Consider the following 16,491-nt stretch of genomic DNA (forward strand, 5'->3'; position numbering starts at 1 on the left):
CCCTCACAAGTAGAACTGATTGCGGTAGAGATAAATACATCTGAAGGGAAAGTAATTGTAGCCAATTTGTACATGCCACCCAGATTAAACACATGGGAAAGAGACGAGTATGAGGACCTGGTGGAGGGTACAATTCAGAGTTTAAGAGCATTACTACATAAAATGGAAGAGAAATCGAAAAGAATTATACTAACTGGAGATTTTAATACAAATATAAATTGGAATACTCTAGATATAATAAGCCAAGAAAGCTGTTGGGACCAAAAACTCCTGGATCTTGTGCAAGAGTTTTTCCTAATGCAACATGTAAGTGAAAGCACCAGAAAAAGAGGACTCGATGTGCCCTCAATGCTAGATCTCATATTTACTAGGCAAGAAAACGATATTGACAATTTAATGTATCACCCTCCATACGGCAAAAGCGACCATGAAGTACTAAATTGCAATTTCAGGATTGCATATGACATAGTTAACAGCAATGAAAGTTACAAAAAGAACCTAAACTATAAAAAAGGAAAGTATCATGACCTAAAGAAGTACTTCTTAGAAACTGCTTGGGAAAAGAATGTTAGAGGACAATATATAAATATTATATATGAAAAATTGTGAACTTTATGAAATAGGAGTCCAGAAGTACATCCCACAGTACAAAGAAATAGAAAAGAAAATAAAGAAATGGTTCAACACAGAATGTAAAAAATCAAAAGAAAAAAGAGATTTGTTGTGGAATAGATACAGAAGACACAGTAGTGAAAGGGCATATAATAATTACAAACAGGCAAGAAACGATTATACAAGAATAAGGAGGGAAGCCCAAAAACAGTTTGAGGAGGGTATCATAAATAAAAGTAGTGATCAGACAAAATTATTTTACAGCTACATCAGAAGCAAAATCAAAGTAAAAGATAAAATACAATCCATTCAGACGATGGAATCACCTATACACAAGAGAAGGATATTTGAGAAGCACTAAACAAGAATTTCCAATCAGTTTTTACAGAGGAAAAAAAATTTGAGAGGAATTATGTGGAACATTCATGCCCACACATACTACCAGATATACAAACATCAGAAAAAGAAATACAAGAGGAGCTAAGTAAATTAGACAAAGGAAAAGCAAATGGTCCTGATGAAATTTCATGTTGGGTGCTACGTGAATGTGCAAAGGAGTTAAGTAAACCATTATTTTTAATTTTCAAGAAATCATTGAGTCAAGGTAAACTACCTGATATTTGGAAGAAAGCAAACATTGTCCCCTTATTCAAGAAAGGGAATAGACAAAATCCACTGAACTACCGACCAGTATTACTAACCAGTGTTGTAAGCAAGGTATTAGAAAAGCTGATAAGAAAAGCTTAGGTAAATCACGTAGAAGAACACAGTATGATAACAGAAAGACAATTTGGTTTCAGAAAAGGAAAGTCGTGTGTTACTAATCTGTTGAGCTACTAAGACAGAGTAACAGAAACATTACAGAACAGAGAAGGCTGGGTGGACAGTATCTATTTAGATTTCAAGAAAGCATTTGACACAGTACCACACCAAAGACTTTTATGGAAACTGTACCATCAAGGAGGAATTCGATGCAAACTATATTGTTGGATGCAAGATTTTCTCACGAAAAGAAAAATGAGAACAGTACTAAGGGGAAATTACTCATCATGGAAAGAAGTGACTAGTGGAGTACCACAGGGCTCAGTGCTGGCACCAATCATGTTTTTAGTGTATATAAATGATATAGACATTAACACTGGAAGTGAAAGCTATCTAAATATGTTTGCAGATGATGCAAAAATACAAAGGAGAATTACTAACACAGACTCTTGTAAAGAGCTACAAGAAGAATTAAATAAACTTCATGAATGGAGTAACACATGGCAAATGGAATTCAATGTGGACAAGTGTCATGTAATCAAGTTTGGTAAAAGTGGAAAAAGACCTGATTGGGATTATACATTAGGAAATAAAATCCTACACACATCAGAAAGAAAGAAGGACCTAGGTGTGATTATCAATAACAGACTATCTCCGGCTGACCACATCAGTGAGAAGGTACGGAACATTTATACATTGCATGCCAATATGAGAATAGCGTTTACATACATAAATGAAGACATGCTAAGAAAGATAATAACATCATTCATCAGACCAACTCTGGAGTATACATCAGTAGTCTGGAGTCCTCATCTCTAAAAACACATAGACAAGATTGAAAAAGTTCAAAGGGCCGTTACATGATGGGTACCAAGCTAAAGGGATCTAAGCTACAAAGAAAGACTAAAAAAACTGAATCTACCAACACTACAGGAGAGAAGGAAAAGAGGTGACATGATTATGCTAAATAAATGCACATCAGGGAAGGAGAAAATAGACATAAATGATTACTTAACGTACGGGGAAGCATCAGCAAGAGGACACTGCAAAAAAACTGCATAAAAAGAGAGGTGATAAAGACGTAAGGAAATTCAGTTTCCCAAATAGAGCAATTGATCAGTGGAATGCACTACCGAATGAAATAGTGTGTGCCAAAACTATTCACAAATTTAAGGATATGTATGATAAATATGGTTTAAGACACGGGACAGTACGAGCTTGACTCATTCCTGTAAAAATACAATTAGGTAAGAACACACACACACACACACACACACACACACACACACACACACACACCGCTCGCTGGTGCAGTGGTAACGTTCTTGCTTGCCAACTGGTGGACGGGAGTTCGCATCTCGCTCAGGTTGCGAAAAGTTTCACTGATGAAGTGGGTGGTTACTGTCCCCCTTGAGCAAGGGGACGGGTGTGTGCGTGTGTGAAGGTCACAGCCTTGCCCTTAGATCGGACTCTATGAGCTCTCAGCTCCCTTCCGGGAGGGTAAAAGCTGACGATCACGACCATCAAGTGATCCTGACCGACCCGGTGAATTACACAAACGCACGCGCTGCACAGGCGGGCGCGTGCATTCTGGCGCTGCACTTCTAATCGGCATGTGTTTGCAGCAATGAATATTGTATCCTTTAGCACTAGCGTATCCTCAGGAAAAATATTATATATTATTTGAAACGAAATCTCCGTGACGTTCTTCCATTTTCAACATCCAAAGTGATCTATGAGGACGACACTGCACATAACAGTTTCATCCAACCAGATCCTTCCTAAATTCATTCCCTTAATATACGTTGATGACTCACTATCCATATGACTGTCAAACCTTTGTTTTTATTTGACATATATTACGTGATAGCGGCCTCAAATTTAAACTTTAACCCCTACACAGCGGGCATGTTTACCAATGTTTTGCGTGTGCCGCGGGGTTATTCGGGCTCCGACAGACTCTCAAAAAATATTTGCCAAAAATCAGTTATTAGTCCTAGAATATTGAAATTAAATATGCTTATGGCACATACCTTCAGTTTTCTCCTGGAATGTTTGTTGAGCCTTCGTCGTTACCGTAGGACTTGTGGAAACCTCTGAAGTTGGGTAACGAAGTCTCCACTTTACACTTCCCGACAACCCGTAATATGATTACCACAGCCAGATATTAACACTAGAAACACTACTCTATGATTTTCAAGTAGTTTGGGATCCATACTCCAAAAAAAAAACCCAATGTGAAAGCAATGAAAATTACAAGCGCGTCTGACCGTCGCACTTGCGCTACTTCGCTTTTGGTACTCTGTCATTTATTATTCATAAAACCCCTCACACTTTATATTTCTATTACTATATAACACTTATATATATCTACAGTCTTCATCCATAAGAGTCCTTCAGTAGTATTAGTTTATTGTCACTGTAGGGATTCAATTTCTTTCAGTAAAATACGTAGCATTCACTTTCTCGTCCTGTACACTAGCATTGAGAGTGAATGTCACTTTCACCTTCACTCTCATAACTCATAGTATTCAGACATGCTAGAGTGAAACTTTCACTTTCATTACTCCTAGGGTATATACTCGTATTCTTATAATACTACTCATTTACATTTCTATTTATGTTCTCTATTTTATTTACGTTATTTACATTTCTATTTTATTTACACTGTGTTATGCACTGTCACTTGAAGTAACTTATAAAACTATTTTCCACTGTTCACGTATATTTACATTCATTACTTTCACTTCCTGTTTACACATTATTTACAATTCTACTTGCACTGTTTTACTCAATAGAAAGATCGTAGTCACTCTTTTATCAATTGTCAGCCCTTTACCTCTTTCCACACGAGGTTTAGTAGGGGGTAAAGGTCACAGGGCCCTTTGCATGGGGGTGAAAAGTCCCTGAAGCTAGCAAGAGCGAACAGACGTACCTCCACTTCGGAAGATGAGAGTGAACTGATAAGGGTGGGCCAGAATGGTGGCCTACCTAGGGAAATTCATTACTACCAACATTAGCCTCTTGACACAGCTAATTTATAGCAGTGAAATGATTGGCAGGAAATCTAAACAATACATTATAAATTAGGTAGTTCCAGGTGAATATAAATATCACTTAGGCTTCTCCCTTCCCTCCTTATATGTATATTTATTACGAAAATAGATTATACGGCATATTTGAAGGGGAAATAAACAGCTAAAATTAGCGAACGAGTGCACGTGAGGTGTTGTCAGGTGATAATTAGCCAATTCCAGGTGTATGGCACTCTCACTTACCTTATTTCTTTCTTGTATATATTATTTGGTATAAGAATAGGGCATAGGGCTTATTTCAATGGACGAAATCAGTGAAAAATTCCAGGGAAGATTTAATTAGCGTAGCACGGCCGGGCAGGCGAGAGGATAGGGTAATGGAGGGGGGGTAGGGAGGGGAGTCAAGAACGGGGAGAAATGGCTAAATTGTCAACAATGGATCAGAGTACAGATGAGATTAGGAGTGCTGACTAGTGTTGGACATTAGCAGTACTGATAGATGATACAATCCCTCACTTGGAAGCCCGGGTGAATTTAAAATAACACAGAATCAGAAAAGCGATGCCCTGCGGTATGATCCCTTGCTCCCAAGCGTCACGAAAGTGACGCCTCGCGGTTAAGGGGTTAATACTTTTTGTTAAGAGACTGTTCTATCACGGATGAGTTGGCTCTGGTCTCTCTCCCAGCGAGGTGTGGTGCCACTTGGATTTTTGTTTGTAGTGGGAGAAGAAATTATCGGTTTTACTGCAAGTGAGTTTATCGAATGTTTGTTGTACTGAAAGGAACGTCACAAATCGTGCGTGTATTTTTCTCTTGTTTTCTACCTTTTCTAAACCAAAATTTGCAAACTGGAATTTGACCCTCTCATTCCCCTGAACTGTCGTGTGGGTGTTTACTTGTATGAACCAACTATGAAGCAATAATTTTTTTCTCCATATTATTGTCACATTAGATACCATGGGTGAAGATCAATATCAGCATGTTATTCGTAACTTAAATATCCGACGGCAAGTTAATTAAGCAATGGTAGATTTGTAGTGCATGGGCCAGCAGAGCTAGATATATTGAGATGTTCCTCGTCAGGCCAAGAAATTAATGTCATCAGTTGGATGCATCATGGACAGGCAACATGACAGAGTAGCTCTCGACGGACAGATTATCGACAGCGGCCTGAGCATGCAGGTCATACGTTAACATTTGGGTATTTCCGCTACAGCTGTCACTAAATGGAATATTAGATGGGAGGAGTTGGAGCTATCATGAGCTTGGGTATGAATGAAAATCTGTTCATGTTGTAATTTGTAGTAGGGCAGTCATTATATTACTCAATAAGTCCGAGTATCTGGGGTTGGAGGAATAAACTATTGAATAAGGTGTGGCTGAGGGGGAAGAAGGGTAGGAAAGAGTAGAGACACGGGCCGCGTTGGTGCGAGTTTCTCATGCCTATGTCTGTGCGTGCATGCAGTGCTGTGTGTGTGTGAAGAAGAGTATATGTTGTGCTGGATTAATCTATTCTGTCGTAAATTAGTAAGATAAATTGTGACAGTATATTTTACAGTATATATTTTTTCGTATTTATTGTTAGGTGTAGCCTATGAAGTAATTTGGTATAGCTAAGTCCTTCATTTTTACTATTCGACTATTCTATTTACTTTCCTGAAGCAACAAACCCCATTTTTGTTTTGTTTTGTTGATATTTACCCCACAACATTGTGGGGCACGGGCAAAGAGCCCGTCAGAGAATCGCAAAATAAAAGAAGACAACAGGCGAAAAAAAGAAAAAGGCAGACAGAGGGGGGGGCAAGGCAGGAAGGGGCGAGCATAGAGACGAAGGGCAGATCAAAGACAAAGGCCGCAGCAACAGAAAGTCGCCAAAAAAAAAAAAAAGACAGCAACTGGAGGGGCCACTCAAGACTGATCGTCAGAGTCAGAAATATCGGTATATTCTGAATCCCGGTCAAGATCTTCATATAGCTCCAGGTTGGTCGAATACTGAAGCCGGGAAAGAGGGCCTTGCTGAGAATTCTCCAGTGCCTCATCCACAGCACGAGCAATACAGCGACGGAACTCTTCATCAGGTTGAAAAAAGAAACGAGATCCTGGATTGATGGTGGGCCTCACAGGATCAGGTGACGAGATCGAAACAGCGAGCTGGGGCAGCCTCGGGTGGAAAGGGAGAGGCAGAAGGCCCGTCAGAAGGCGTGAGGCCCACACCCATAGCAGCAGATGGAGAAACCGAGGGGGAAGGGCCCTCAACGTCCGGATGGTTGGACAGAACGAGTGAGGCAGGCCTCTCCCCCTCGGCTGCTGACGGCAGGGGGTGGACCTCAGCAGTGGTGGTGATGATGTCTAAGTCCGTATCCGTGGTTGGTGCCGGGTCGGTGATCGTGGGACAAGTCGAGCCAGTCGCCCTGTTGAGGGGACCACTCAGTTGCAGCCTTTTCCGCAGTGTACTGCGAGGCCAAGTTGGAGGTGGCCTTGGCTGCCCCGGTGGCCGCCGGAGATGACACTGTTGACGAAGGACTGAACGTGCATCGCTAGCAAAGCTCCGGGTGATGCCAAGGCTCGGTAGCCCGTGCTCCTCGAAAATCTGAGGGAGGAGAACGCGCAAAACAGCCTTGTCACCCCCACTAAAAGCCTGTGCTGTAGCGACGCACATTGAAACGAGGAGGTTCGTCTCCCCAGAACACCTAGGACCTCGAGGCCGGCGTCTCTGGGCCGTAGGGCGCCTCCGTGCATGGGCAGAGCCCTGCACAGAAACACCCCCTGGCCCAGTGACATCCCTAGCCTCAGGACCCTTAGGTGACTGATGGAGACGAAACTCCACCGTCTCACCCTCGCCGAGAGAGCGCCGAAAGCACCGGGGATTCGGTGCAACGATCCCGAGTCTGTGTACGAAAGCATCAGCATCGGTGTCCCGGCGCTTGATGAACCCGTACTCATACTTCACGTTGAACCAAACCACCGCACCCGTGCTCTTATTGGCTCCCGGCAGCGGTCCAAGGAGACAAGGTCTCTTCGTGCGCACATTCTGATGACGTCAGATGGGAGATAAACGGGCGCCCGAAGGTGACTTCCGTTTTCTTTTAGGGTATACTGTTTTTTTTCTGAGGTAATTTAATGTTATACAGCTTCGTCCCCAGAACTTTCAGCTGATCATATTATGGTTAAAGTGTTTTCATTGCATAATTAACATTTCTACTAGTTAATGGGGATGTAACAGTTAACGAGAGAGAGAGAGAGAGAGAGAGAGAGAGAGAGAGATGGATTGGAGGAAAAAAAAATGAAAGCCGTGATTTGAAGTCGGGGAGGAAGAGATGGAGGAAGGGGAAGCGAGAAGGAAAGGAGAAAGGAAGAAATGAAGGAGGAAATGTGGAAGGCAGAGAAGGAGAGCAAGACGGGAGAGAGGGAGAAGGGGTAGGGAGGAACGGGAGAGAAAGAAAAGTGATTGGGCGAGAAGGAAGGGAGATACAGTATTTGCGAATGAAGTAAACGACGTGAACGAAGAAAGGAAGAGAGTAGAAAGTATGGAGAGAGAAGAGAAGAGAAAGAGGTGGAGGAGGGAATTAGAAAGTGGAAGAAGAGGAGGGAGGATGAAAAAAGGAGAAAGGGAGTTAGGGATGAAGGAAGACAGAAGTGGAGAATGAGGAGGAGGAGGAGGGAGAGAGAAAAGTGAAGGAGGAGGAGAAGCAGAAATGGAGAGATGGACAGCAGAATGGGGAAAGAAAGGAGAAGGAGAAGGAGGAGCAGGTGGAAGATGGAGGGAGGTAATATCTGTACTAAAGAAAGGAGAGAGAGAGAGAGAGAGAGAGAGAGAGAGAGAGAGAGAGAGAGAGAGAGAGTATAAAATAATGGTTTTTAAAGGAAGGGAGTGAGGGTATAGCTGAAGGGATAGATAGGTAGATATGAGGAAGAGTGAGAGAAAATGGAGGAAGAGAAAAACGGGATGGCAGGATGGAGGGATGGAGAGGAAGGGATGGAGGGGCAGAGGAAAGAAGGGAGTAGTGGAAATTAAAAGTGAGGGAGTGATGGAGGAAAGGAGAGAGGGAATGGAGGAAATAAAAGTGGGAGTACTGAAGGAAAAGAAGGAGGGAATAGAGGATGTAAGAGAAAAAACAGCAATTGAGGGAAGGTTGGACTACTCCGGAGAGATGAGGAAATGGAGAGAGTGAGGAAGAAAGTGAAGAGAGAGAAGAAAGGGAATGAGGGATAGAACAACAAAATGTAGACTGCAGACACGGGCTTCCTTTGTGTTAACCAGGTCTTGTCCCTTACACAGCTGGACCCATTTCTTTCTAGTGTCTTCATCTTGAGGGAACCTGAAGAATTTGATGTCACTGTCTTTTCTGCTGACTGAATAGCATCCAAATACTGCACAGTTAAGTGGCATCTGTCTGATAACTGTTCTAGTATGAGATAAATATATGGGAACACCAAGCTCTCCACCATTGCGGCCTAGGGAAACTAAGTGACTGAGTGGAGTGGAGTGAGTAGCTGTCTCCCACGTGACGTCATGCGCCAACCAGGTTGAATTCTCGCCCGGGCTGGACAGACCTTCTCTCCTTGGACCTTGACTGCTGGATGCCCCCCTCAACGGGTCGTAGACTTGAGCAGTAGTACAAAGAGTAGCTCGTTGGTCAGGCATGGAGACGTCTGCCTGGAGCGAGAGCTGGACTGGGAATGAACAAACCCCGTCATCCTGCCTGCCTCCCTTCCCCCGCATTGTCCTAAATTTCCCCCGACTGCCCTTTCCTCCTCACTACTGGTGGCTGGAAACGTGAGTCAGCCAACTCAGGGTTTGCAGAGAATCGACAACGCTAACTGTGACAGGTGGAAGTGCTGGAAGGTGTACAAAAACACAAGCTCAGATGTATCCAAAGTAAATACAACTTTGTAAAATACCAAAGTATTTTATACATTCAAAACAGTTTGACACAGATGTATAAGAACTCCGTGTATCAGATCATATTTCTCTAAGCCATTCACAGTGGCATTGTGATTTTAATCCGTGAAATATAAATCCGGTAATCCGTAAAATCACAATGCCGCACTCACAGTGACAACAATAGTGTTCATATTAAATTTTGTTTTTCTCCATCTGAATCTACTGCTCGAACATCTCAAATGATTCCCTTAACTGAAGCAGGAGGCAGGGAGTTGGACAGTTAGCATAAATTGTTCATGTACATTTTTATTTGGCCCCACTCACATTAATTAACAATATAAGAATGGTATCTTTAGAGTTTATTTGTCAGTATTATTACAATTTTATTTTGTGCAAAATCGTACAATAATTATCTACTTCATTAGTTTATGTATCATAGTAATTTGCGTAAGTCGTGGAATCATCGTATATTTAAATTTTTCTCATGACACATTGTAATATCTATGTGTCTAAATATCTCTACACACACACACACACACACACACACACACACACACACACACACACACACACACACACACTATATATATATATATATATATATATATATATATATATATATATATATATATATATATATATATATATATATATATATTATTATTATTATTATTATTATTATTATCATTATTATTACAACGAGGTGGGGGCCAAAGGTCTATCTGAGTGGGTGAAGATAAGGTAAAGTGGGCAAGAGAAATTTTAGTCAAAGGTGAGATTAACCATATCAAGTCGTAAGCCCAAAAAGGGGGAACACGGTAATAAAGTCTAAAACCAGTAGCAATGACAAAAGGGAGAATGAAATAGGCGATTAACAATACTTAACTTACTTAACACTAACTTAAAGCTACACAGAACAATATCAAACAGCTTTGAGGAGGACTGTCAAACTAAGGGTTGCACAAATTATCAAAAGTTCCAAACATTAACAATAAAGGTAAATCAGAACACTGTAACTAGCCCCTGGGTTCCGAAACCGCTCGTTGGCGCAACAAAGACTGGCTTAAAAATAAAGACACAGACTCTTGACACTTGAATAAAATGAATGACATTGGCAGAAACAGCAAGAGTGACTCAAACTTAGCAATTCTTGTTGGGTAAATAATTGTAATATCACTAAGTACAACCTAATTAATAGATCATGTGATGACAATTACTAAACATTAACTCACGTGTGGAAGATATTCACTACAGAATAGCATACACAGAGTCCCAAAGCAGAGCACACAACCCCTCGGTTTAAACTTGAGTCGCTAATTCAACTTTCTTTTTTTTCTTATTGCGGCTTTATGGCCATCGCCCGCTATGTGGGGCATTAGGCCAAAGAGGACTGGCAAAACAAGGCACCACCAAGCACAAGCAGCGTACACAACGGCCAAGCTAGGGGTCCAAGCGGGGTGGAAGCATGAAGTAAAATGCTCTTAGATCAGCTAGACAGGACCCTCTTTACATTAAACTGCCTCCTTCACGAAGTACTCCACATCCCTCCTCCTCTTCTACATTATTCCCCCATTCCCCTGGCTCCTTTCTTCCCTCCCCGTCTTCTCTCTCCTTCCCCCCCATCCCTCGCTCCCTTTCCACCACCTCGTATTCCCCCTCCCCCACTCCCATCAGTACATCCCCTTTCCCTCCTTATCTCATCTCATTCCTACTCGTATATACCTGCCTTCTTTCCGTCACTTTTCCATCTCTTGCATTTCCCCCGTCATCCCCTACTAATCTCCCTTCACCTTCTTATCCCCACATTCCTTTCTTCCTCTTACCTCACCCTCCGTTTCTCCTCTTACCGCATCCCTCCTCTCAACCCAAAATCCCTTTACCGACCTCCCTCCTCCTCCCTTCTTTACCTCGGCCAACGCAGTTGGGAAGTGATTCTGTTTGTCTGTTAGTCCAGAAGATATCTCAGAAACCTATTAATGGATTTCAATGGAATTTTTTGATTATGTGGGATATGGTTCAAGGAAGAACTGATTAAAAATAGGTGGTAATCTGAGTTCGAGTCCCGGATCAGGACTTCTTTTTGTTTGTTCACATCTCAAAAGTTACTGATGGAGTTCTGTGAAATTTTGGGGATATATGGGTCATGGGACAAGGAAGGGCTGATTAAATTGTGGAGTTCAGAATTGTTTGGCATAGGCATTGGCTGAGGTATGCGCTCTCTGAATGATGTCAACTTGATTCTTCACTTTTTATTATTCCTTAGTCTCGCATCATTTTACTTTCCATCTCATCCTTTCTTCCTCTTCCCTCCCACTTTCCTCCGCTCATCCCTTTCCAGTTTCCTACCCCTACCCCCCACTCTGTCTCTCGTATCCTTACCTCCTTTGGCCCCCCTTCCTAGTATTTTCATTACCTCATCTTCTCCCAGCTCCTCTCCCACTTCTTGTTGAGCCCTAGTTAAGAATACCACCAGCCCTCATCCTCACCCTTCTCATTCATAGTTTCCTTATAATTTCCTCAACGCCTTCCACGAAAGTCAAGCTCCACTTCAGCTCCCACTCCTTCCCTGCCCACTCAATTTTTCTCTTTTCACGTTAGCACTCAATTCTCCCCCTCTCTCCCCCAAAATTCGCAAAACAACTATACTCTCCAATCCGCCTCTTTCCTCCCTCTCTTTTCCCTCTTTCAGTCTTTTCCTCTCTCACTCTACTCACTCAGACTCTCCACATCATTCCACTCTCACTTACCCCTTCCTCTATTACTTTACATACCCACTTCTTCCTTTGCCCCCATGCATTCTATCCCCACCCAAAGTCGTCTCTTCACTTTATTTCACCAACTCACTTCCAGCCCATGCTCGTTCCTTCTTCACTCACACACTCTCTTGCTTCCACTTACACTCTTACTCATTTAGTCACCCACTTTCTCTCCAATCCCTCACTTAAATATCCAGTACTCATTCACTCACTTCTCATTCTCTCTCCACTGACGCACACACTTACTCCCCACGCACTCACTCTCTCTCCAATCCCCCTTACTCATTAATTCTCAATCATTTACCCACCACTTCTTTCCTTGCTCATATCTCACACACTCCATCGCTTACATACCCATCTGCTCCAGTAACTCGCTTCCTACTCACTCTTGCCCATTCACTTAGTCCCTACCCACTAACGCACTGACCCCTGACTCACTCATATGCTACCTATTCACTCAATTACTCACTCCGATTCGGTTGTTCAGTCACTCACTAGCTTGCTCACTCATTCACTCAATCATTCCCCATTCATTCACTCACTGCCCACTTACATACCTCACTCGCTCTTCACTTGCTCGCTCTCCACGTGCTTACTCATTCACTGCCTTGAAGTGTGCTGATCTGATTGGAAAATGTCCACGTTGGTTTAATGACCCAGTTCGCTGCTCGTTGTAATACAGGAGGCTCTACAGTACCTCATACTTAGATTTATTTAGTATATTGCACTTTACTTTTCTCTTAAGTGGTATTCACGTCATTTAAATATCGACGTATTTTGCATCAATAATACGCAGGGCAATACTGATGTGTAATGTGCCGCATAAATCATTAAAGAGGCACTGTAAAGTCACCAAAGCCACTTATGAGTACGGTCCCCTGCTGCTCAACAAATCTTGTTTTTTTTTGTACAATGTATCTTTTAAAGCCCCAGTCTTCCCACATGGGTGTCGTGGCTTTTCTCCTCTTCATTGTGTCCCTGAGGAGGTAGTACACATCACGCAGGTCGGTGGGTCCGGCAATGGAGTGCAGGACGTGACAGAGGGAACTGATGAAGATGGTACCCGCGGTTCGGCTCCTGAGCACCTTGATGCCCTCAGCACCGGCGTGGATGTTGACCAGATCGCGAGGAACGTCGATGGTGTCTGTATCGATCATCTCACACTCGGTTCCGCGGCAGTAGTTAGTCATGAAGATCTTTGGCTTGTTCTTGAGTAGCGGGCATATCGTATCAGTGAACTGGCTTCTTATTTCAGGCAAGCTTATTGTTTCTTGACCTCTACAATAAAATTCATTGCAAGAAATACCATGGCTCATGACGAAAATAAAAAGGGAGTCTGTCCACTGCAAACTGTAGTCTTCCCTGATTTCAAAAATTGTTTGCATTGTTTCATTTCTCGTCATATTTTCGTAAATCTTAACACTATACCCCAGCTTGGTAAAGGTGAGCATCAAATTCTGTGCATCAACTTGTGCTCCGTCTCTTTCCTCTGTATAGTTGAACACGTGAACTTGGCCGTAGGGAGTCTGACAGGGGGCTGGGTATTCCACTTCAGCAGGCTCGTCCCAGTCAACCCTCATCGACGCAACCTGGGGAAAAAACACACACACACCCACGAAATTTTAAAGACACCGAGGTTGCACGTAAATCGTCTGGAGGAAACAAGAACAGATCATTTAAGATTTAATAGCTTGCAAGGATAATTGGAAACAGCAGTTCATCCTCTAAAGCTGTGTATCATAGTGTCTTTTAAGATTTTGTTCCTTTACCAGCTTTTTTCCTCTTATTTATCAATGGTCTACGAATGGGTGGAGTGAAAATATTTTTTTCTTCAATTTTAAAAAACTGTAAGTACTAAGCATTGATAAACATGTCAAAACTAGAGAAAATACCATTTTTGGGGTGTTGCCATCTTCTGCGTGCCAGCAACCCCCAGTTTATTCCTCCAGAAGAGTCATTGACTACGGGAAACTTTTAAAAATAGTGTTAATCAGAATTAACTGCTTTGGGATTGTGATTTTCAGCTGAAATTATGCACAAATGAAATCAATTGCATAATATATTGGGCCTCAACCTAAATATTGTGCTGCTTTGTCTTGCAGGTATTGGTGGGATTTGTGTTATTGTTCATCAAAGGCTCGTATATGCCAATGTTATCTGTATTGGTATGCAGTAATGGAGACTAGGAAGCATGTAAGAAATGTCAAGCTACTGCATAATGGTCATACATTCAGTGGCATCGAAACTCTCCCACCTGACATTCAGGCAAGTCACTGAGAGAATTCTGCTCTCCGAGAACTTCAGGATGGTCAGTGTCACTGATAATGTCGCAAATGAGCTTCACGATAGTTGAGTATGGTGTAATGTCTACCCTTTTCATCAGCTGACAATATCGAAGATGATCCAGAAACTAATATCGTCATTCAATTCAATCGACAGATGGACCACGAAGAAACGATGCAGACCGTTTTGGACAAATGAAGCAGAGTTTATGAAGGATGTTGATGATCAATTCGACATATTTTGTAAGGATGAAAATCAACGGAAGAATTTGGAGAAGGAATACAAACTGAGGATGACTGAAGAAGACTTCACTTCTATGAAGACCAGAAGAGTGCTTGCATCAGTTGATGCCTGAATGTTGTAGTGCCATTGACTCCATCTGATGAAACATTCATCCGCGGGTCGTGTCATGAACCTGCATCTACATCTGTTCCTGCATCTGAACACTTGACAAATGCATCTGGATCTGCTCTGACATCTGCCCTCTCCTTAAGCGATCAACCATCTGGATCTGGTTACTTGTCTTACGATTCACGATCTACAACGGCAACGGGAATGTCAGTAATTTCAGAATTCGCACCAAGTGCTCCTGTGCAATGCAGCGAGCAGAACTGGAGGGTGTGGAAGAACCTTACTATGACGTGTGAGCGATATCAGGTGTCTGACAGAGCTGCTGCTGCAAGCACTAATGGCGTGTTGAAAGACATGGGCATCATATCTGAATATGATAGAAGACATGTCATTGACTGCAGCATGTTGCACAGGCAACGTGATAAATATGGGGAGCATATACGAAGAGAAGAACAAGTAAATTTCAAGCTTGTTGACAGTACTTATCTGGACGGGTGAAAAGACGCTACATTGATGATGTTGGAAGGAACAAATGAGAAGAAATACAGGACAGTTCAGTTGGAGGAACATTACACCGTAATTGTAGAACCTGGTAGTTATTATTTAACTCACCTATCGCCCAGTGATGGAAGAGGTCGGACAATCGCTCAGGCTGTTTACGATGCCGTTAAAGGCACCGAGTTGGAAGCTACATTGACAGTTGACAGTTATTGGCACTGATGGAACAGTTACTATGCCAGGACGGCATAATGGTTGCATACGAGGTCTTGAGGAGATGAAGAAGCCACTACAGTGGGTAATTTGTCTACTGCATACAAATGAATTGCCATTGCCACATGTATTTGCCTACATTGACGGCACGACAAACAGTCCAGACAGCACTGCGGGCCCCATCGGCAAACAACTGAATGGCACAGTGTCTGACTGGGCAGTTGTGGGGTTCCAAAGTGTGCCCAATCCAAACTTCCATGAATTACCTGAGTCTGATGTTGATCATCTGAGCACAGACCAACGCTACGGCTACAGAATCTCAGAGGTGTGATTTCAGGACTGGTGGACAATGACCTATGGCTCCATGAAGTCAGTCCGATAGTACACTTGCAATGGTTGACTCTTGGGTGCCGAACCCTACGGCACTATGTGTCAGTTGAGAAGCCCTCTGTCGGTCTGGTTCTACTGGTAGAGTTTTGTGTCTTGGTGTACTTTCCCACATGGTTCAACATCAAATGCAACTGCAGGATGACAGATGGAGGGAGGAACTATCATCAACCTGTCCATCGTACTGCAAATTTTCCAAACACAGAGGTCCGGGATGTCGCTCTGAAAGTGGTCAGGAGGAACTTATTCTTCGCGCATCCCAAGAACGTCCTGCTGGCTATGCTGGGCGACGACAATGAAGAGATTCGCAGAGAAGCAGTGAAACTCATAAAAACTCTTCGGAATAAGAACCCGAAAGCCAAAGAAGTGAGGGCTGTCAACATGCCAGAGATACACATCGAAGCTGACTTATATCACCGCATTACAAACATGAACTCACCGGACATACAGCAACCACCTTCCATCAGGAATTTTTTAGACTCAGACACTGAAGAAATCCTGCACCAACCACTCAAACTCGAGCACCTGTGTCATAATCAGTCGGTTGCGTGGCATGTTAAGCTAGTGACGGAGGCTTCAGCAAATATGGCTGGGTTCGAGAGAAGAGACGGATTCATCTGTCAAAGAATCAAATCACTAAAACTTGTGAAGAAATTTGAAACGAAGAATCAGTTTGTATGAAAACTATGTGATCTGATACAGTGTCGAT

The 16,491-nt window shown here is 42.6% G+C and overlaps 1 protein-coding gene across 1 annotated transcript; it reads right to left on the bottom strand.

The window, feature by feature from the left end:
* Positions 1-12,880: 12,880 nt before the first annotated feature.
* On the bottom strand, positions 12,881-13,630 carry LOC145418318 (caspase Dronc-like). The gene is made up of 2 exons (XM_080286757.1): positions 13,479-13,630; positions 12,881-13,328 (listed from the first exon to the last, which is right to left on the bottom strand). Exons 1-2 carry the CDS (start codon positions 13,628-13,630, stop codon positions 12,881-12,883), a joined length of 600 nt encoding a protein of 199 aa, XP_080142883.1.
* Positions 13,631-16,491: the final 2,861 nt, after the last annotated feature.

The sequence above is a fragment of the Coenobita brevimanus genome, chromosome 113 (assembly GCF_032717465.1).
Source record: "Coenobita brevimanus isolate Jiangsu-jjx chromosome 113, ASM3271746v2, whole genome shotgun sequence".
NCBI lineage: Eukaryota > Metazoa > Arthropoda > Malacostraca > Decapoda > Coenobitidae > Coenobita > Coenobita brevimanus.